Below are 23,450 nucleotides of genomic sequence, written 5' to 3' on the forward strand. Positions count from 1 at the left end.
CCGCGAGGGCCAAACTTGACGGTAATCGACGGGAAACGGGTAAAAACTCACTGGAGTACCGCGGACTGAGAAAAGTTAGAGGAGAGAACCCTGTGGGGCAACTTAACTTTAAGTAATTCCGTGAGGAAAATTGTCAGGAGTCTCTTCAGAGCTCCTTTACCGTGAGGCTACTGCTGCGCGGAAAAAAGACGACTGAATGGGGACCCTTGCTGGCTGCAGGATTAGTGCCATGCTGGGCATGCCCAGTAGGGGCCAGTCAAAGTTCTGGAAACTTTGACAGAAGTTTTCCGTGATTGGGTTCCATCCTGTGATGTCACCCATATGTGAGGACTACCATCCTGCTTGTCCTATGAGAATAATCAGTATATAAAAATACAATACAAAAAATACATCAATTAAATACAACACACAATCAACACACAATCATAATTTCTAAAATATTAAGTATCCCAAAACCCAATAATGTCCTTCTCTTTACTCTCACCAAGGTTACTTAGGTTCAAAACATACCAACCCTAGGAGATAAAAATCACAAAATATACATAAGGAGGATAATTTTCAAATGCCCACAAAACATATGCAGCAAATAGGTGCGTAAATTACACTACTTTTCAATTTTACATTATGTTCTCCCTTTGGCATTCCTCGCAGCCATGCACAACAGAGGAAATACTACTTCCATCCAAATCTGAGGATCTCTGAACTATGACTGTGATGGAAAAACTGATCCCTTGAAGCAGATGACATATGCAAAAACATGGCCTATGGCAGGACAGACATTGAATATGGTTGTATGGGGTCCTTGAGTTAGGATCGTTCATTTTATCCACTTCAGCAATATGCTACTCTTCTATAAGCCTTAATGGGAATTAAATTACTTAATCATTGTCTGAAAATATAAGTTATTTTCATAGCTAATTAGCAATAAATGGGTTCACATGCACTTTTATAACTGGTAAATGTCACTAGATGAAGTTAAATTCAAAAAGGTGAATAATCCAATGATACAATTTACAGGAATTTATTACATTTTCTGTTTCACAAATTTTACACTCTTCATGATAGTTTATATATATATATATATATACTAGCCGTTAAGCCCGTAACAACGGGCTCGGTCCATTTCCTTCCCACTCCCTCCCCCTCATTCTCCCTCCCCTCTCCCCCCTCCCCCTCTCCCCTCTCCCCTCCCTCACCTTCCCCTCTCCCCTCCCTCTCCCTCCCTTCCCCTCTCCCCTCCCTCTCTCTCACCTTCCCCTCTCCCCCTCCCTCCCTCTCACCTTCCCCTCCCCTCTCCCTCCCTCTCACCTTCCCCTCCCCTCTCCCTCCCTCTCACCTTCCCCTCCCTCCCTCTCTCTCACCTTCCCCTCCCCTCTCCCTCCCTCTCACTCCCCCCTCTCCCCTCCCTCTCCTCAGTCACTCCCCCTCTCTCAATCACCTCCCCTTTAAGATCCACAACTGGCAGACGGAAGATCTCGGGGGGGGGGGGGAGTCCCTCCTGCGCGTGGCGCCGCTACTGCTCCTCCCCGCTCCTGCTCTTCGTCGCTGCCGCCGCTACTGCTCCTCCCACTCCTGCTTCTCGCTGCCGCCACCGCTCCTGTATCTCACCGCCGCTCCTGCGGCCCCAGCGCCATTTTTTTTTTCGGGTACGCTCGGCTCTGACTGACGTGCTTGCCCGCGCATGCGCGGTAGAGCTGCTCTCTACTGCGCATTTGCGGGTCGTCGGTCAGAGCCCATTTATAAGGTGGAGATAATATATATATATATATATATATATATATATATAAAATTCAAATATCTTCCCCAATGAAGATTTAACATCACAGCAATTTTTTTGATCATAAAATTAATATCTAATTGTAAAAAAAACAAAACAAGAAAAACAGCATTAGCCTGTTGATTTTGTGCATTTGAAAGTTTTGAAGCTTCTGGAAAGGAAACACCAGCAAGAACAAAAAAAACAAACCTAAGAACTGCCATGCTGGGTCAGACCAAAGATCATTGAGCCTAGCATTCTCTCTCTGAAAGTGGCCAGTCCAGGTCACAAGTACCACGGATCCCCAATAGTTGATCTATTTCTTATATTTCATACTTTCCCTTGGCTAATAATTGGTTATGAAATTTTCTTTCAGGTCCAAACCTCTTTTGAACCCCACCATGTTAGTTGTCTTGACCACCATAACTTGATTGTACACAGAGTGAAAAAAATGCTTTCTACAATTTGTTTTAAATTTATCAGTTGCTAGTTTCATGGAGTGTCACCTTGTCCTAATGTTGTCCTATTTACCTGTTCCACCCCTCTCTTGATTTTATAAATTTCAATGATATCCTCTGTCAGTCATATCTTTTCCATGCTAAAAATCCCTATCTGTTTAGCTTTTCTCCATAAGGGAGCTTTCCTATCTCCTTTATCATTTTTGTTGTCCTTTTATTTATTTATTTATATACATTTCTATACCGTCATATAGCACAGTCCGTCACAACGGTTCACAAACATAAATAAAAAGATAATCTGTAAAGCAATATAAAATACAATAATCACAATAAATAATTAAGAAATAAAATAGTAAGGAATAAAAAGTTAAGAATTCATTATCACTCAGCCTTGATAATCCTAGGATATAATAAAGAAAAAACAAAACTAGCAATCCAAATATCATTTAAGACTATCTTAAAACAATAATATTAATTTAAAAATGTAAACAAAAGTTGAATTGTAAATAACATAAGAAACTCTTCCACTGCTAGCCTTCACTTTCTTTATACGCCTGCTCAAAGAGCCAAGTTTTTAACAGTTTTCTGAACAGCTTCAGATCACTTTGCAATCTTAAATTCGTCTGGAGCATGTTCCAAAGACCTGGCCCCGCTAAAGAAATCGCTCTCTCTCTTACAGAGGTAAGGCGTCCCGATGTCAAGGATGGAATGGATAGGAGACCTTTGTTAGAGGATTGGAGATTCCGTTGAGGGGTATGAATTTTGACAGAGGCGTTTAACCATTCTGCCTGACTGCCATAGATAGCCTTGTGTAATATACATAAGATTTTATATTTTATCCTTTTCACCACAGGAAGCCAATGTAGTGCTTGTAAGATGGGAGTTATTTGGTCTGATTTTTTACAACCAGTAAGTAGTCTCGCCGCCGCGTTCTGCAGAATCTGGAGAGGGTGAATTGTTGATTTTGGAAGACCAAGCATGAGCAAATTATAATAATCAATTCCTGTAAAAAGAAGCGATTGTAAAATAGTTCTAAAATAGTTATACTCTAAAAGGGGGTTTATAAAAACCTTCTTGTACCCTTAACGAGATATGTTTTTTAAAATTTAATTCAGGATCTAATCAGATACTTAAGTCTCGTACTTTGTCATTTAATTTAATCGTAAGGTTTTCAATATGCATTGATCTATTGATGTTAGATACATCGTTTTTTCTTTCTAGTAATAAAAATTCTGTTTTATCCAAATTAATACTCAATCTCATTAGAGTTAATAATTGTCTAATTACATTAAGGTACATATTAGATAGTATAAATGCCTGATCAATGGAATCTGAAATCGGGATGAGAATCTGGATATCATCTACGTAAATATAATATATTAAACCAAGACCTGAAAGTAGTTGACAAAGTGGGAGAAGGTAGATATTAAATAAAGTTGCAGAGAGGGATGAGCCTTGTGAAACACCTGTATCAAGTGGCATGGTTTCTGATTTATTAGAATTGAAAGATACTTGAAAAGTTCTATTGTTCAGGTATGAAGTAAACCATTTAATGTTAATCCAGAGAGGCCAATTTCAGATACGCGGCCGCTAGAATCTTGACAAATACCAACAGAGGAGACCACATCACGCCCATTCTCAGAAATCTGCACTGGCTACCAATAAGTTTTCGAATCCTACACAAGTCCCTCACCATTATTCACAAAACCATTCACAACCAGGTCCCTATCGACCTTCAATTCCCACTCAGACTCCACACCTCTTCAAGACCTATCAGAGAAGCTTGCAAAGGAACTCTGCACGCCCCTACAACCAAATCCACCCATCGTACAGCCACTAGAGAACGGGCATTCTCGACAGTGGGACCAGCCATCTGGAATGCTATCCCCCCAGATCTCAGACAGGAATCCTGCCTGTTGACTTTTAGAAAAAAAAAACCACAAGACCTGGCTGTTTCAACAAGCCTTCCCCTAACCCAGTCCACCCCCTTCCAATCATTTGATCCTGGCAAGCCACCTCATCCAGCCTGCTAAGCCCCCACAGTCTTCGCTTTGCCTTCTCAACCATTCTACAGTTCATATACAAGTGCCACCTAATCAGTGCACTCCTGTATATTTTTTGTTATAGTTACCACATTTATCTTCTGCTTCTGGCTTCTTCATCTCCCAAGTTTCCATGCCCCTGTTTTATTGTAACTTTTTGCCTCTTCTTCTATGTTAATGTTATAACCCCTTGTTCCATGTAAACCAATATATGATATGATCTGTATCATGAATGTTGGTAAAAAAAAAAAAAAAAAAGAACTAAATAAAATAAAATAAATAGTCTACAAATGAGTGAGTTATGATTCACTGTATCAAAGGCGGCTGAGAGATCTAAGAGTATAAGTAAATATCTGTATCCATAATCGACTCCTCTCATGATGGTATCAGTTAAGGAAAGGAGCAATGTCTCGGTACTAAAATGCTTCCTGAAGCCATGCTGATTTGGATAGATAATAGTATTTGTTTCCAAGTGATCAGATAATTGCTTTAGAACGACTTTCTCTGTAATTTTAGCAAAAAATGATAAATTTGAAATGGGGCGATAATTATTAAGATTGTCAGGATCTAAATTTTTTTTTAAATGGGTTTGATAGCTAATTTTCAAAGAATCAGGTAGGGATCCTTCTTCAAGTGATTTATTCACTATTGCTGTTACCATAGGGGCAATTGTTTGAGCAAGTTGTTTTAATATAGTTATTGGAATATCGTCAGATGGATGCGTCACAGGATTTAGGGATTTGATGATCCCTTCAATTTCTACAGTCTAAACCAACTCAAAATTGGCCCAGATATTGACATCTTTCCTAGTGAGCGTAATATGTTGTTGCGGTATTCTGTCAAGCAGATCAATAATATTAGAACTTTTATTTTTAAAAAAGTTAGCTAGGTCATAACAAAAAGTATTCTTAATGTTAGAATTAGTTGTATTATTATCACAGATCGATTTTTTTTAACAATATTGAAGAGAATTTTAGGATTGTGCATGAAATGTTGTATTTTTTTACTATAATATTCCTTTTTGGTTTTGTTAATTACGTTTTTATAGTGGGCAAGATGAATGCGATAGTTCGTTAAGATTGGTCACATTTCTTTTTTCTCTTCTCCGTAATGCGCGTTTGGCATCTTTGATCTGAGTGTTGTACCATGGATTCATTATTTTGTTTTTTTAAATTATGAATTTGGTTTTTATAGGGTTAATAGTGTTCGCGATCTCTGATGTAATATCGTTCCAAGAATTAATAGCTGATTCAGTATTTACAATGTCAATGTTCTTTAATTGGCATTCTAACTCATATTGGGTAAGATGTAAAGGAAATGCTGGGCTGTAATTAAAGGTAGTATAGCTATTGATAGAAGAGTGTTGTAGAATTTCAAAAGATGTAGCACAACGAATTAGAAAGTGATCAGACCAAGGGACAGGATTGATTTGTAATGTTGTATCCATATTTATGTTATTAATAAAAATTAAATCGAGGCAATGGCCAGCTTTATGGGTTGGATCGTTAGAAACTATTTTAAAACCGAGCATGTAGAGTACATCAAGCAGAGTTTAAGCAGAAGTTGACAAAGGGAGCAAATCAAAATGGAGATTAAAATCTCCTAGGATAACAGTTGGAATATTGTGCTGTAGATTTGTGGTAAAAAACTCAATTAATGGGGAAACATTATGTTCTAATAGCCCAGGAAGGCAATAGATTAAGCAGATTTGAATTTTTGGTGAATCAAATAATGCAACTTCATATTGATGGGGAAGGTTATGAGGTACAATCTTGACTGAGAAAATGTTCTTAATAAGCATAGTTCTTCCCCCTCTACTATTAGTTCTAGGTATGGAGAAACAGTCATATAAATTATTTGACAACTGATTAACAATAACTGTATCAGACTTTTTTTAAGCCAGGTTTCAGTTATCGCAATAAAATCTGATTTTTCGTCCTGTAGTAAGTCAGCAATTATCATATGTTTCTTCACGATGGATTGAGCATTGATTAAAAGAAAGGCTAAAAAAAGCAAATTAGGGATAGAATTTTTTATATTAATTTTTACCAAGTTCTGTGAACAAGAGGTTCTTGATTTTTGAGTAGTTGGTGCTGAGATCTTTATGTGATGATACTCTTTACAGTACGTACAGTTATAGATGGAAATTGGGATCGAAGATAAAGTGGTGGCATCCATTGTCTGACCGGAGCGACAGACTCTTGTTGAGATTGTATAATGAAAAAGGGACAACACAAAGGGGCATGCCCCTTTGTCATGCGGCGCCCTGAGATGACCCCCCTCAGCGCCCTGAGATGACGTCAGTAGGGTGGTGCTGCCATATCTTTTTTGAGATGGGGGCCAAAACTGCACACAATACTCAAGGTGTGGTCGAATCATGGATTTATACACGGGGATTATGATATTCTCACTTTTGTTCTCTCTTTCCAAATAATTCCTAACATTTTTTGCCTTGACTGCCGCCATACACCGAGCGAAGATTTCAATTATTCACAAGGACTCCAAGATCATTTTCCTGGATGATGACTAACATGAAACTCAGCATCATATACTTCTAGCTGAGGTTATCTTTCCCTACATGCATTACTTTGCACCTGTCCACATTAAATTGCATCTGCCATTTAAAAGCCCAGCCTCCTAGTCATCAAAGTCCTTCTGCAGTTCTTCAGAATCTGCTACTGTTTTAACAACTAGAAACAATTTTGTGTCTTCTGCAAATTTGGCCATCTCACTCGTCATTCCTTTTTCCAGATCATTTATAAATATGCTAAATAGCACTAGTCCCAATACAGATCCTTGGGAACTCCACTAAAGATCCTTCTCCAATTGGAAAACTGACCATTTAGTCTTCGCCTCTGTTTCCTGTCTTTTATCTAGTTACCAAGCCACAATAGGGTACTGGCTCCAATTCCATGACCTCCCAATCTCCTGAGAGAGGGCCTTTGTCAAATGCCTTCTGAAAATCTATATATACCATATCACTGGCTCACCTTTGTCTGCATGTTTTACAGCCTCAAAAAAATCTAGTAAACTGGTAAAGCAAGACTTCCCTTTGCAAAAACCATGGTTGACTCTTCTGTATTAAACCATGTCTACTTATTTGGTCAATAATTTAGATTTTAAGAATAGTTTCAACCATTTTTCTGGCACTAAAGTCAGGCTCGCCAGTCTATAGTTTTCTGGATCACCCTTGGAACCATTTTTAAAAATTGGTATCACATTAGATACTTTCCAATCTTCTGGTAACGAGGCGGTTTTAGATGATAGGTTGCAAATCACCAAAAACAGGTCTGAAATTTCATTTTTGAGTTCCTTCAGAACTCTGGGGTGAATACCATTTCGACCTGGTAATTTGTTAATCTATAGTCTGTCAATATTACATACTCCATCTAGCCTCTAGTCATCACCATCAAAAAATGTTTCTGGTGTGGATATGACTCAGACATTCTCCTCAATAAAGAAAGAGGCAAATAATTTATTTTTTCTATTTCCTTGTCCTCACTAACCACCACTTATACCCCTGTCATCTAGTAGCCCAAATGACTCTCAAACAAGCTTTTTGCTTTGAATGTACTCAAAAAAGTTAGTACTTGTTTTTACCTCTATGGAAAGCTTATTTTCAGATTCTCTTTAGCTGGCTTAATTACTTTTTTATATATAGCTTGTCAGTGTTTATGCTCTTCCCTGTTTTCCTCATTTGGGTCTGCTCTCCAATTTTGGAATGATACCTTTGGCTTTAATTGCCTCTTTCATCTCACTATTAAACCACAACCTTTTTAAATATATGGAATACATTTTGTCTGGACCTATCGGACGATAATTTTGAATAGTGTCCATGGTTTTTTTTCCTAAAAAAACTCATGTTACCATAATTTTCCTTTTTATAATTAAATGTACATTATATGTTGCTCTGTAATTATGTTAATGTTTAATAGTTATGTTATTGTATTTTGTTTTGAGGTCATTCTGTATAATGGGGCTATGACTGGCATCAAACAATCCACGCAACTGAGAGACCTTGGAGTTTTAATTGACAATCGGATGAATTTGAAAGCTTCTATCAACAAAACTACCAAAGACTGTTTTCACAAACTCCAAGTCCTGAAAAAGATAAGACCTCTCTTTCACTTGCAGGACTTTAGAACAATCCTTCAGGCATTAGTTTTCTCAAAGTTAGACTATTGCAATTCTATCCTACTAGGTCTCCCTTCCTCCTATACCAAACCGCTTCAGATGGTACAAAATGCGGCAGCACAAATATTAACAAACACCAGAAGAAGAGATCACATCTCCCCTATCCTAAAAAGCCTTCATTGGCTGCCAGTGCACTTCAGAATTTTCTACAAATCCATCTCCGTTATCTACAAAATCATTCATCAACATACTTCTATCAACCTGCAAATTCCTCTCCTCTTACACAATTCTTCAAGACCTACCAGAGATGCATATAGAGGTTCACTCCAGGTTCCTCCAACCAAAGCCACTAGACATATTACCTTGAGAGATCGGGCCCTCTCTACCGCCGGTCCCCCTTTATGGAATTCCATCCCCCCAGACCTAAGACAGGAACCCTGCCTCCCAACCTTCAGGAAGAGACTTAAGACTTGGCTCTTCAAACAAGCTTTCCCGGACTCCAACTAATGTCCTTCAACTTCAAGTTCTATAATACAACCAGCTCATTTAACTGTTCGTTGTAAATATTTAAAATGCTATTAACCTTTTCTTTTTCCTTCCTCTCCCAGTTTAAGCATCCCTGTTTTTTGTAACTGCTTTCTTCCGCACTACAGTTCCAGTTTGTTTTTTCTTTCTATGCACCACTGTTTTAATGTAAACCAGCATGATGTGATTTTATCATGAATGCCGGTATATAAAAACCTTAAATAAATAAATAAATAAATGACTGGTGATATTCTAGCAATGGGTAGGTAAGGGAGTGAGAGTGTAGTTTTATTTATATGTTATCTGCCTTGAACTAGGTGCCTACCTGGAAAAGAAGAATACCAGTGCCAAATTAAATAACTTCAGGAGAATTGTAGCAGCACACAAGTGCTTTTTTGCCTTTGTTTTTTTAAAGACAGCCTTTTTTAAACAGTTGTTCCCTTCCTAGAGAGCTGCTGAAGATCAGAATCATAGGAGACTATTTTTAAAAAGATTTCTTCTATCAGAGACTTACCAGCTTTTTCCTAAAGCAGTGGTTCTCAAACCTGTTCTTGTATTCTCCAGGCAGTATGGGTTATCAGAATCTCTCTAATAAATATGCATGAAATACATCTGCTAAGAGTATATTAGAGATATTCTGAAAACCAGACATTGGTTTGAGAACCACTGCCCTAAAGAGCCGCTAAAGTTTTTCACAGGCTATTTTCTTAGTGTTTGAAATTCTGAGGGAGCCAGGCACCTTAACTCTCACCTTTGTTAATACCAAAGCAAAACTGGATTGAAGTCCTGATTAGCATGACATCACTGGCCAGCTTTGTATACATTAATAGATAGAAAAGTCTCGAACCTTAATGGGGCAGGAGCCTTGGTCTCATGTTATCAGGACTTATACATAACTTTTGGTGCAGAATGTGAGAAAGAAATGTAATATATATTTTCACAATTTTAACTATCTAGATGTGCAAGCGATTCCTTCTTTAGTGGTGCAAGGGTATAATGCTTGAAAACCAAACAAGGAGCATTGGGGAGAGACAGTACTACAGAACTGTTAGGAAATTCAGAAGGGTTAAATGTCAAGTTACAATAAAATTAGATCAGAAAGCTGCATTTATATTAGAGTTAACAAGAAGCTATTTATCTTTTAAATAATGGATGTGCAATTAGCTTTGAATTCATGGCATGGCATTGAAACAATCATCTGAACAGCTTCTTTAATAAAATCATCACTATTTCATTAACTGCCTTACCAACATATTGCTCAAAGTGTGAAACAAATGCCTAATTGCATTATGAAATAACAGATATTAAAAAAAAATTAAATCAATATATCTTTCACATCTTTAGCCAACATTATATTATCTCTAATAAAATACAATTCCACATTTATTTGCTGGACCGATTTATTGGAATAGTTTGCCAAAGCAACTTCAGTTAACATCTTGTACTACAACTTTCAGGAAACTCCTGAAAAAAAGGTTGCATCCGAAGTAACAGAGATAGCAGAGTTATGTCAGAATTAACTAATAAGATAAGGAATCTCTCAGTTATGTATTAAAAAACAGGCTTGGAATTTGAATAATCATATAGCAGCATGTATTTGTTTGTTTAGTTTTTATTGTTGTATGTTTTATAGATTTTATGTTTGTAGTTTTATTACTTTTAACTATGTCTAGTTTGGGATATATATTTTTTTAAATAAAGTAAAAAAAATTATATAAACTTATATTTCATTAAATTTCAATAAAATTGATCTAAGTGGATTATATATAAACTATCAATTAAGTCCTTACTTCTAAAATATAATAAAATATTCCTCTCTTACATATCAGTTTCCAAATGAAACCACCACCATGAATGACAAACTGGTGTGATAGTCTCTTAATCAAAATCTCATCCCAAGCAAAAAAAAAACCCCATACAATCCCTTCCCAAGCACAGAAATTACAATCCTTTGGATGAAATGACAGGCAATAACTTTGCAATAACAAACTTATTAAACGCTCACCTCTAGCTGGAATGTGGGCTGCTCATTGTACACACGGACAAAAATTTCTCCCACGATTAATTCCTTAGCATGGTCACTGAAAACAAATTCTGATCCATAGCTTTTATCACAATCACCCTTTATTGAAAAAAAAATAAAAGCATTGTTTTACAAAATATATTTCTAAAGTGCAGTGAAAAGTGTAATTAAGCTCATCAATTAACAGGAAGTAACAGACTTCTTACTAATTGCACAAAATACAGTTCTATGGCTTAGCTGATGTAAGACCTGCCCTTTAGAATTACCCATTAAAAAAGGAATAACAATGCAGGGCCACAATCTATAAAGTCAACTCCTAAAAAATTCATCCCAAGTCCTAAAATATTTTGACTGTGCAGTGATATAATCAGAGACTCTTGAAGCTTAATTGTTTAAACCATAATTTTATCAATTCTATGCAATCTCAGATTTTGATAAGAGCTGAGTGAGCCTTACAAAACATGAGCCAAGCGTCTCAGTTTGGTGTCCTTATTTGATAATGAGCCAAGAGCAAATTAAACTGGGTCAAATCTTGCTTGCCTTGCTCATTCTGCTGCCATTGCAGCTCAGATTCAATGCTAAAAAATCCAGAGTAATGCATTTGGGCTGCAAAATTGCAAGGGAACAATACAGCATAGAGGGTGAAATACTTCTAAGCATGAAAGAAGAGTGGAATCTGGGTGTGATCATATCTGATCTTAACATGGCCAAACAGGTGGATAAGGTGACGACAAAAGCTAGAAATATGCTCAAGCGCATAGGAAGAGGAATAGTCAGCAGAAAAAAAAAAAAGTCATATTATCCCTGTACAAGTCCCTAGTGAGACCTCATTTGGAATACTGTATACAATTCTGGAGACTGCACCTTCAAAAAGATAGAAACCAGATGGAGTCTATCCAAAAGGTCAATGATCTTCATTATGAAGCATAAGGGATAGACGAAGATCTAAACATATATATCGTAGAGGAAAAGTGGGATAAGGGAGATATGACAGACATTTAAATGCCTCCAAAGTAACAATGCACAAGAGGTGGGACTCTCATGAAATGAGGTTCTGGAAAGAGGTGTCATGGGATGAGGGTAAAGGGGGTAGACTCAGGAATAATCAAAGGAAATATTGGTTTAGAGAGAGGGTGGTGGATGCATTAAACAGTCTTCCAATGGAAGTGGTGGAGACAAGGACTGTACCTGAACTCATGCAAGCATGGGATAAATATTTTAAATAAGGAGAAGCTGGGTCTCTACAGCTGGGTAGTTGCTGTGGATAGGCAGACTAGACAGACTATATGTTTTTTTCTGCCATCAAGTTTCCATGTCTATGGTTCGATGTCTGGCCATCCTTTTCTGCTGCTGTTTCTACTACTAACTTTTACTGCTGGTACCTTTCTCTCTAAACTACAGCTGACATCATATGACTTAGCTGACCAAGTTTCATTCATGCATCACCAATTGTGCAGCATGAGTCTCAAAGTAATGAAGTAAATCAATACTTTGAGACAAACATGGGACAGCTATTGTTGAGCAGCTCAAGCTAAGTCAGTGATCAGTGTAGTAGGGCAATGCAGACCATGACAAAAAAAAAAAAGAGGGAAAGGAGAAAATGGACAGGGGGAGAGTAAAGATAAAAAAGCAACATGCTGGGGGAGAAGGAAAGAAAACTAAGGAGTTGGCATAATGAGTTGTATAATAAAACTGTGTGCCAAAAATCAGTGCACAGTTTCCTAATGCATGTAATAAACAAATTTAAATCCTTATGTAGTAAGCTAATGATATGCTAATGTATCATGCTAACCGAAAAATTTGCAGACATGTTTAGCACACACAAAATATGATTTATGTGCATAGAACATATTTTGTACACAGCAAACGTTTTGTGCACTTGAGGCAGAATTTTTAAAATCCAGTGTGTGACAATACCAGGAGATATACATGTGGCTGGGCCGCACGCATGCAGAGTGCATTTTCAAAGCAGCCCTGCCATGCGCGTATCTCCTGGTAAATGCAGAAGAGCCGGGACAACGCCTTTTAGATACATCTAAGGGGGGGGGGGATATTAAAAAAAAAAAAAAAAAGATATTTTGAGTTTTCCAGCAGGACAACTCTGTCGTGGATGTTAAGTTTATCCACTATTGGATTGAGTTGCGATGCCATGGAAGTCCCCAGGTTTGCAATAGCCTCCCATATTGTATCCAGAGTAATTAAACTTGGTCTTACCAGGGTAGATGCAGAAAAATTGCTTAGAGGACTAGAAACTGCAGTAGAAATCTGTTCATTCTAATTCAAAAATCCTCTTTCCTTCAGTGAGCTAGCACTGCCCACAAGGGGGCCAACTCCAGCTTCTCCTCCAGGCTTTCCAGGGCATTCCAACCCCGCGCAGAATTGCAGGGCATCAGCATCTTCAGCATACGCCCCCGCTGCCGGCTCGACCTTGGCTCTGAAGGCAGCCAGATTTTCCGTTGGAGCCCTATAGATTGGGGAAAACGATGTCGAAAGGTCTGGGGGAGAGGTTGGCAGCTCTCCTCCAACCGCCTCCCCCAAAGACAGCGCTTCTGATCTGCTCACTCGCTGTACGTGGGCATCCATAGGGCCTGCAATGGGGGTTCCTGAGAGGACTGCAGGGTCAGTCCTCTTCTTAGCCCTATGCTTCCAGGCTGTATGCGGCATCAATATAGAGTAGATTCAGGAAAGAAGAATGCAGAGGCTCCCACGATCTGCTCTACGGTGCCATCTTGGATCCCTAACCCGCCAACTCAGTAGAAATTCTGTATATTGCTATGAGGAAATTCCTGGTTTGATTCTAGTCAGGTCCTCCATTGTCTGGGTAGGCTGGGGCTGAGAGGAAATTGTGATCATTGCTCAATTATCATACCTAATAGCTGGCCCAGGACTGTCACTGACATGACTAGATACTTCTAAGGGGAGGGGGGATGTAAAAAAAGGGGAAAAAAAATTTCAGGTAGCTGAAAATGAAAGTTCATGGCACCAAGATTCTAGCCCTGGGGGTCCAAAAGAGCAGGAGGAATCTAATGGCATAAAAAAAAAAAAAAAGAGACTGTACATTCCTAACTCAATGAAATCACAAAGATCTCTTTCAGACATTTCCTATTCAAGACATATTCTGTCCACCATATCCTGATGAGATCTGTAAAAGGCCAAGCCAAAGGTGACAGGAAAACAAAAAGGATTAGATGCCACGGTCTTTTTCAAAACATATACGTCTCCACTTCAATAAAGTTTTGAAAAAGACCGTGGCATCTAATCCCTTTTGTTTTCCTGATGGCATTCTTAGATCGCCTACCTTCTTGCTTTTTGGGACCAAGCCAAAGGTGAGACTGACAAGGGAAAGACACCAAGACAGGACATCTCCAAACTTCTCTGCAACAGAGATGCAGCACCTCCAGTCCTCGAGTGTTTTGATTCCACTGAGACTTCAGAGTCCAATAGGCTTGTCTCAAGTGGAGATGTGCCATGAGAGAACCACTGATGCCATATGACCCAATATCTGACTCTGAAAACTCCCTTTATCGTGCATGCTAATTCAGTGATCCTGATGGAGAAAGGCTTTTACCTGAGTCATGTCTGGCACAACCCCAGTGAACTTTAATTAGAAAGTGATAGGGTCAAGCTGGATGTGGGATAATTTACAACCAAACATAGCAATTTCAACACATGGATGATGGTATACATGGATTCAGTTGCTTTTGCCTTAATGTATTTGAATAGTCAGTCATTCAAGAAGAGAAACACTTTTTAGTCTACAAAAATGCTGCAATATTACTAAGTATTTCATGAATACAAGAGGAGACAAGTCAAAAGGTAGTACAAAGTAGTGCAGATGGAACGTCCCTACAACAAATCTGAAATATTTTCTATGGCTGCAATATTTCACTATACAAGGATATGCATCCATGAAATTCAGAGGGCATAGTCAGTCTCCTTTAAGTGGCAAAATGGTACCCAGGGAAATTATCTTAAATTTTTTTTTCACAAGATACTTGTTCAAGGTCCTTAGATCTAGGAGGAGATGGAATCCTCCAGTTTTCTTGGAAAACAGAAAATAGTTGAAGTAGAACGCCCACCCTCTCTCCTATGGTGGACCAGGTTCAACCACTTTGGTCAATAGGAAGGTAGAGAGCTTCTTTTCTAGCATTTCCTGGAATGAAGGAAAAAAATAATCCTTTGCGAGGGCAAATTGGTATAACTCTCAAAAATTGTAAACTGTAGCCTTCCTTTATAATCCAGAGAACCCAAATGGTACATGTAAAACCTCAGACTTCCTCTAACAGGCAAGCCCTCCAACATGGAGAATGGGATTCTGGCTATGTGCTCTGGAACCAATCAAAATCCCATTCCTTGCTTTAACTAGATTGCTGTATGGATTTGGAGCTTCTATGGTCATGTGGGCAACACTGCAAGCTCATTGCTGATGAGGGTAAGTGTACAGAGGAAAATATCGTTTCAGAGGGAAAATAGTCTCCTCACTGGACCACTACTGTCTCCTAGAAGTGGAAAATGGCTCAGAGGTGGCAGCAGAGAAGATTTGAAGCATCGAACTGTGGTCTTTTATTAGATCAACTGTCTCCATAATATTACTGCCAAAGAGATTCTCTCCACTACATGGAATGTCAGTAAGCCTATCATGTGCATCTTCCCTGAGGTCGAAAACTCTCAAGTGCTGTCTCAAAACATGGGTTGACCAAGTCTTTTCCACGTTCCTCTTCTAGCTTCACTGAGTGAACAAAGTTCGCCTGATTCTCTGAAGAGAGAAACTCTGAATTCTTCAGTACCCTTTATAGAGTGATATAAATATACTTTATCATGAAAATCTGATAGCATACAATGTAGGAGTTAAGCACAGCATTCTGGAAAAACTTCTTTCCCCAAAGTTTTAAGGTTTTGCTTCATGCAATGGGGATGCCAAAGAAGGAGCCTTAAACTTTATAGCCCTTTTTAAGGTGGATGCAACTACCACAGATTGACAAGGTAACTGAACTTTGTTCAATCCATGCCTGCTGGACATGGTATTTATTGTCCATCTTATTTCGAACGGGAATTACACTAAGTGGGGTTTTCCGCATCCTTGACACAGGCACTGCCACCAGCTGCTTAGGGGCATTGAGATATTTAAAGACATCAAAATGTTGCATCCTGGGTTTACCTTCCACATAAAAGGGAATGTCCTCGGCCATTCTCTGCACAAAGATAAGGATAGATCCTCAAGGAGGAAGAGAGGGATAAAACAGATCCCAGGATTCCTCAGAATCAGACTCAAGTTACAACTGCAGCAGATGTTTGAGGAAACACAAACTCTAAAAATCTTACCCTCAGAAGATGTACAAGCAGACATTTTCAGCCTTGGAACCAATCAAGGCTGAAAATTTGGAAAGAATTCTCTGAGAAAAATCCAGCTGTCAAAAATTTAAAACCTCAGTGCATTTAACAAATTTCTGACACAAAGATTAGTTGACAATACAACTCTGTACCTAATAACAATACTCTGATAAAATGAATTAGTAGGTTTACCTTTCCCCACACTTCTAAAGAAATTGCTTAAGTTAGTTACTTCAAAAAGAAGTGGCTTACTCTTCTAGTCATGCTTTCTTGCTGAGATTCAAGAAATTCCAGCAACTCTGCTCTGGTCCCATTGTTCCAGATCAAGTAAGGGCTTTCTGTGTTGCTGTTAAGCATCTTGAGAGTCTACAATAAAAGGGAGAAAAATAAATTGTTTAAGAATTATACAATCAAACTTTCAATTATGAAAATCAAAAAAAATCTCCAAAACTAAAAATTGGTAAGTGACTTCAACAAAGACAGATTTTGCAGCCTAGCTGTATTAACAGTTACCAAAGTGATGGCGAACTCCAGTTCTCCAGTGCCTCAAATAAGCCAGGTTTTCAGGATATCCACAATGAATATGCATGAGAAAGATTTGCATACAATGGAGGCAGTGCATCACTGAATTAGCATATTAAACATGTAAATCTTAAGACAGTAATAAAATTCAGGCCCTACTGCTCCTATAGGAGCATGGGGGACTGGGTTTGTATCCCCAATCTTTCAGGGTCAGTTAAGCATAGGCATATCACAGAGGTGGAATGTTCAGACCCACAATCCTGTCAGCCAAATTTAGAATCCCACATATTAAACTTTAAAGTGAATTTCCTAACCTGTTATCTGTATTGTCATTTGTCAGTGTCTCTCTTACGTTTGTATTGCATTAGCATTGTCTGCTAACATACAAGATGTGCAAAAAGTCATATGGCTTTGGCTATGCTTTTGTATACAATTGAACCTGGGTACGTTATTTGATTAAAAATTTAACAAACATTCAAATAAGAAAATTAGGCAAGGAATAGCATCTCATTATCACTTGGACTGTAAGCTTCAAACATGATGGAGAAATATTGTACATTCCATTTATTAGCTTTCCTTTTTCAGTAGGCAGCTAGTCAGCCATTTCCTGTCATGGCTCAACTGGGGGTAATGGGTAACCTCTGAAGTTGGAGCAGGCAACCCCAGAAACAGCTGACTACAGAAATGGGGAAAGCCGTACCCCCAGAATCTTCTGCCTGGCCAGCAACCTCCCCCTTGGGTTGAGCCCTCAGGTTCTGGTAGCCGGCAGGACTTAACAAGAAGTGTACAACAAAGAAGGTTCAGAAAGACACTTACTGTCAATTGCTAGGAACTAAAAGGTGTCCAAAAACAAACACAGAACAAGGACAACGGAGTGCACCATGAAAATAGACAAGCAAAATAGGACAGAAACAAAAAGGCCAAAGCTAAGAACACAGAGAAATACAATATGACAAAGGCACACAGAAGGGTAAAGCTAAAGCTAGAAACAAAGGCAGAAGACTAGGACACAGGCAAAGGCAGAGACAAAGGAAAGTAACTCAAAAACAAATGGCCACTATATTGGGGCCAGTAACAAGAAGCTAGAACTACAGCTAAGGACAGATAAAGGCCACAAAGAGGAATACTAGACTCCAAGATGAGTCTAGCTTGGAGAAGAGACGACTGAGGGGGATATGATAGAGGTGTTTAAAATCATGAGAGGTCTAGAACGGGTAGATGTGAATCGGTTATTTACTCTTTCGGATAGTTGAAAGACTAGGGGGCACTCCATGAAGTTAGCATGTGGCACTTTTAAAACTAATCGGAGAAAGTTCTTTTTTACTCAACGCACAATTAAACTCTGGAATTTGTTGCCAGAGGATGTGGTTAGTGCAGTTAGTATAGCTGTGTTTAAAAAAGGATTGGATAAGTTCTTGGAGGAGAAGTCCATTACCTGCTATTAAGTTCACTTAGAAAATAGCCACTGCCATTAGCAATGGTAACATGGAATAGACTTAGTTTTTGGGTACTTGCCAGGTTCTTGTGGCCTGGATTGGCCACTGTTGAAAGCAGGATACTGGGCTTAATGGACCCTTGATCTGACCCAGTATGGCATTTTCTTATGTTCTTATGAGGCTGGGTACTCAAAATGAGGAAAACGTTTATCCTGTGGCAATGTTGGAACAAGGCTGCCAGGACCACCTCCAAGCCATAGGGTTTGGAGGACTGAGCAGGCCGGAACATGGCCCACTGAGGGAAGCAGTACACAAAGTACATTTTCATGATTTCAATCTTTAGTATATAAATTAATATACCAAAGCAATTGTCACTAGTGATCTCTCTCCTTGTGCTTATCATTCAAATAGACTTCCTCCAACTCCAAGCAGTGTGACATTATTTACAATGCATTATGAAAGTTCAGGGCGTTCAAAAGCTAAGGTATCCATGCCTGTACTACCAAGCATTTTTTTAAAAATAATTATTGGAAAATTATCAAAATACCCACGAGATGAAGAACAGAGGTTAGTGGTACTTACTCTATTAACCAATAAAATAAGGACTCTAAACATTTCACCAATATTTAGTAATTATTAGTCTGTCAGACCTAGATGTGGTATACTTGAATTCATGGCTAACTGTAGGGAAATGGCACCCTGGGCAAAAACTGTCAGTGGTTTTCTCCCCTCTTCCCTCATTCATTCTTTCCCCTCCTTCCCTCTCTTCCAGGCATTCTCCCCCCCTCCTATATTCATTCTCCCCATCTCCCTTTCCCTCCATCCATTCTTCCCCCTCTCTTTCCTCCTTTCCAGATTTCTCTCATATATCCAGATATGTCCCCTCCTCCCTGGGCCAGATTTTATCTCCTCCTCCCCTCCAGACACACACTGCACCTTCTCACCCTCCCTCCAGGCAATCTGTTCATTCCCCTTCTCTCCCTTCCCCTACCTCCTTTCAGGTACTCTCCCTCTCCATGTACATAATATACTAATTCCGTAGGCACCTTAGTAAAAGCAAACAAACTCTCCACTACCAGGCACTTTGGAAATAACAAAACCCAATAAAAGTACATTTCAAGCTATATAGCTAACTTGTCATACCAAAACAACACTAACTCCTACGAACAGCAAAAATCCTACCTATGAAAGGCAGGACTGCAAATATACTGGACCCTAACACACCAATACACGTCCTACTGGGAAAACAGAATTGGTCAGACTGGTACAGATATTTGCAGAGAAACTAAACACTAATGAAATACCTCACATCTGTCATACAGACAGACCCTCACCTAATATAGAATAAGGGTCCACAAACTAGAAATAGAAAAATGTAGACAAATTCTCACAGAAATTTTAAAAAGGGATTATGGAATATTAAAATAGTTCACCTAAATCCACATTGCCACCAAAAGACAAACACTTCTGATTTACTAAAGTTGTATTTGTTTCCTTTTTCTTTAACATGGATAATAATTGGGATAGTTGCCAGTGGGGAAGAAGAAGTCAACTTTCATTAAGTGAACCTTACAAACATTTAATATTTGCAAACTATTTTATGCAGCCAAACAAAAGCAAAATAAGGAACAGTGGCCATTTCTAAATATCATGAAGCCATCAACAAGAACTTCTGCACTGGGGTGAAAGAAACAAAACATCCACTTGTAATAAACTTGCCCAAATCCAAATCTCGCAAATAAGATATTTCCACTTGATCTGGTGAGATCAGCATCAAGTATGAACAAATAACTCATTAACCAAACTGAGCAAATAGCCCATATTATTCTTTGTGTAGGCTGAACATTCACTGTGCACTACTCTGCAGTGCCACAACTGGGAATCTTGGTATTTCAATCTATAACTTCACAATTCTAAATAAGAGGCTATATTGCTGAGCTAGTAAGTTCTACCTTCTCCAAACCCTTCTCAGATTATTCAATGAATTTTATCCTTATAGTGTAAAAACAATTTTATTTGTATTACTTGGAGAATAGATCAGATCAATTTGCATTGCCTAAAGTTTTGTAAACATTTTAATCCTACCTTGAGCAATATGGGGCAGTAAGATGCATATTTACTTTGCAGACTTCTTTCTTTGTGGATAAGAATTATTATGACATTGCTCATAGGCTCTAAAAAAAGATAGTTTGCTGAACAAATTGGAATATTTTAATTGCAACAGATTAAGGAGCGGGGTATTTTTTCAATTAAAAAAAAAATCAAATCAGGCTTGGCTGTTTTCATAGGTATAAGTGATTCAGTCACAGATGAAACTTCTTTCTGCGCAATGGGAATCTCACAGCTGTTTCTATCTGTTTTGATTGTAGGGAGTAAAATATCCTGTGGAATTGTAGTCATTTTTAGGATGATAAAGAGTTCCATCAAATTAATTAATTGAAATTCTGTCAAAGATGATAAGATGGGATCTGCTTAGCTTATTTCATTGATATCGTTGCATCTTCTGTTGAGAGAACATAAGAACATGCCATACTGGGTCAGACCAAGGGTCCATCAAGCCCAGCATCCTGTTTCCGACAGGCCAATCCAGGCCATAAGAACCTGGCAAGAACCCAAACACTAAGTCTATCCCATCCTACTGATGCTAGTAATAGCAGTGGCTATTTTCTAAGTCAACTTAATTAATAGCAGTTAATGGACTTCTCTTCCAAGAACTTATCCAAACCTTTTTTAAACTCAGCTGCACTAACCACATCCCCTGGCAACAAATTCCAGAGTTTAATTGTGCGTTGAGTGAAAAAGAACTTTCTCTGATTAGTTTTAAACGTGCTATATGCTAACTTAATGGCGTGCCCCTTAGTCCTTCTATTATCCGAAAGAGTAAATAACTGATTCACTTTTATCCGTTCTAGACCTCTCATGATTTTAAACACCTCTATCATATCCCCCCTCAGCTGTTTCTTCTCCAAGCTGAACAGTCCTAGCCTCTTTAGTCTTTCCTCATAGGGGAGCTGTTCCATACACTTTATCATTTTGGTCGCCCTTCTCTGTACCTTCTCCATGGCAACTATATCTTTTTTGAGATGCGGCGACCAGAATTGTACATAGCATTCAAGGTGCGGTCTCACCATGGAGTGATACAGAGGCATGATGACATTTTCCGTTTTATTCACCATTCCCCTTCTAATAATTCCCAACATTCTGTTTGCTTTTTTGACTGCCACAGCACACTGAACTGATGATTTCAATGTATTATCCACTATGACGCCTAGATCTCTTTCCTGGGTGGTAGCTCCTAATATGGAACCTAACATCGTGTAACTATAGCATGGGTTATTTTTCCCTATATGCATTACCTTGCACTTATCCACATTAAATTTCATCTGCCATTTGGATACCCAATTTTCCAGTCTCAGAAGGTCTTCCTGCAATTTATCACAATCCGCTTGTGATTTAACTACTCTGAATAATTTTGTATCATCTGCAAATTTGATAACCTCACTCTTTGTATTCCTTTCCAGATCATTTATAAATATATTTAAAAGCACGGGTCTCAGTTCAGATCCCTGAGGCACGCCACTGCCCACTCCCCTCCACTGAGAAAATTGTCCATTTAATCCTATTCTGTTTCTTGTCTTGTAACCAGTTTGTAATCCATGAAAGGACATCACCACCTATCCCATGACTTTTTACTTTTCCTAGAAGCTTGACTCTGCCCAATTAAGAAGATTGACATATCTCTTGGTGCCAAACTGAAAGACAGGACCCGCTAACTCCAACTATTTAGGATGATGGATGCACTTTTTGGCGCCAATTCTTGCGTTTTAAATCGCTGTCAACGCACAGCTTCACTTTTAATACACTGGATTCTTATAAGACCTGGCACCCAGGATCTTATTTCTTAAATTCATTATGGTTGTTGGGAGTTTATTCTTTGACACTGATGATTTTTAAAGGTAAGTAATACCAATGTTGAATGGCAAATTGTTTATAATAGGAAATGTATATGAATCTAATCTCTCGGCACGACTATACAGCGATTCTCCTCAAAGTAGACCTTTATTTATAGTTTCATTAGGAAGCATTTTAATTCTCTGCGGCTTACCGATCCAAAAAGAAAGTTGCAGCAGTGCACCGGTGTTCGGCACTTCTCACATCACTCTGTTTAAGTATTAAAATTAAAACTATTTTTCTAAATGTAATGAGCACAAATATATAGAATTAATTTGATGAATTAGTGTTCAAGGTATTAATATTATCGGTTAGAAGTTTACTGTTAATTATTAAAATCCCTCACTAAATCTAGATTATGGTTACTCTCTTAGGACTCAAGTTTGATGTTGATAGTATCATCGTGCCATATTGTTTATTTATGAGTTTTGTAACGGATTTAATATTGTTCATATTCGATTAAAAAAATCTTTTCCTTTGTTTGTAAACCTTAGTAATAAGAGTTTCTCATTCAGCTAAACTGATCGCGTAATTCTTTCACGTCGTTGAAACGTTTTTGGAGACTCACGGGTCAGCACTAGAATTTTATTTTTATAGGTTTTCATTTTTATTTTTAATATTTTCTCTTTTTCATGAGGAATGGATATTTAAGTATACATTTTTTGCTATAATTAAAAATATTTTATATTAATCTTAGATTCAATAATAGATTGAGAGAGACGTCACCTACAAGCTTAATGCGAGTGGACTAGGTAATCAAAATATTTAGATTGCTTTCTTAACAATCAGGTGATTTTTTAACCTCTATTCACATATTTATGCAATTCTCATTATTTTAAGGATACCACCAGATGTTGGTTCAAATCTGTACCATTTCATATGACAGTTATATTGTCAGCACAGGAATTTAACTTTATGCTAACAGTCTTTATTTGCCTCCTGTTTACACTTATGCCCGCAAACACTATTAACATTTTAGTATACATATAGGCCGTTTATCGTTTTTTATGTCTAATATTTATGTAAAAACAGAAAAAAGGGCACAGCTTGATTTCCACTCAAGAATAGCTTCTTCCAAAAAGGAAACCCACATATATTTTTTAGATAATGAAAATGCCACTCACATCAACCAAATAAATATAATGAATCTTTCTTCTCTGTTTTTATTGCCGCATCATCAAGCCTGACGACGTGCCTATCAGGTTTTCAAATGGAGGCCGTCCGGTCTTTTAATCATTTGCGGTCAATATTAGCATACAAATGGTTTATTCA

At 38.2% G+C, this 23,450-nt stretch overlaps 1 protein-coding gene across 1 annotated transcript in view; it reads right to left on the reverse strand.

Moving 5' to 3' along the window:
• DNAJC13 (DnaJ heat shock protein family (Hsp40) member C13) overlaps window positions 1-23,450 on the reverse strand; it is a 701,712-nt gene that overhangs the window by 175,456 nt on the left and 502,806 nt on the right. The window contains 2 exon segments of the mRNA XM_029587070.1: window positions 10,921-11,037; window positions 16,522-16,635. Coding sequence (XP_029442930.1) covers window positions 10,921-11,037; window positions 16,522-16,635 — 231 coding nt within the window.

This window comes from Rhinatrema bivittatum, chromosome 2, assembly GCF_901001135.1.
Source record: "Rhinatrema bivittatum chromosome 2, aRhiBiv1.1, whole genome shotgun sequence".
In the NCBI taxonomy this organism is placed as follows: Eukaryota; Metazoa; Chordata; class Amphibia; order Gymnophiona; family Rhinatrematidae; genus Rhinatrema; species Rhinatrema bivittatum.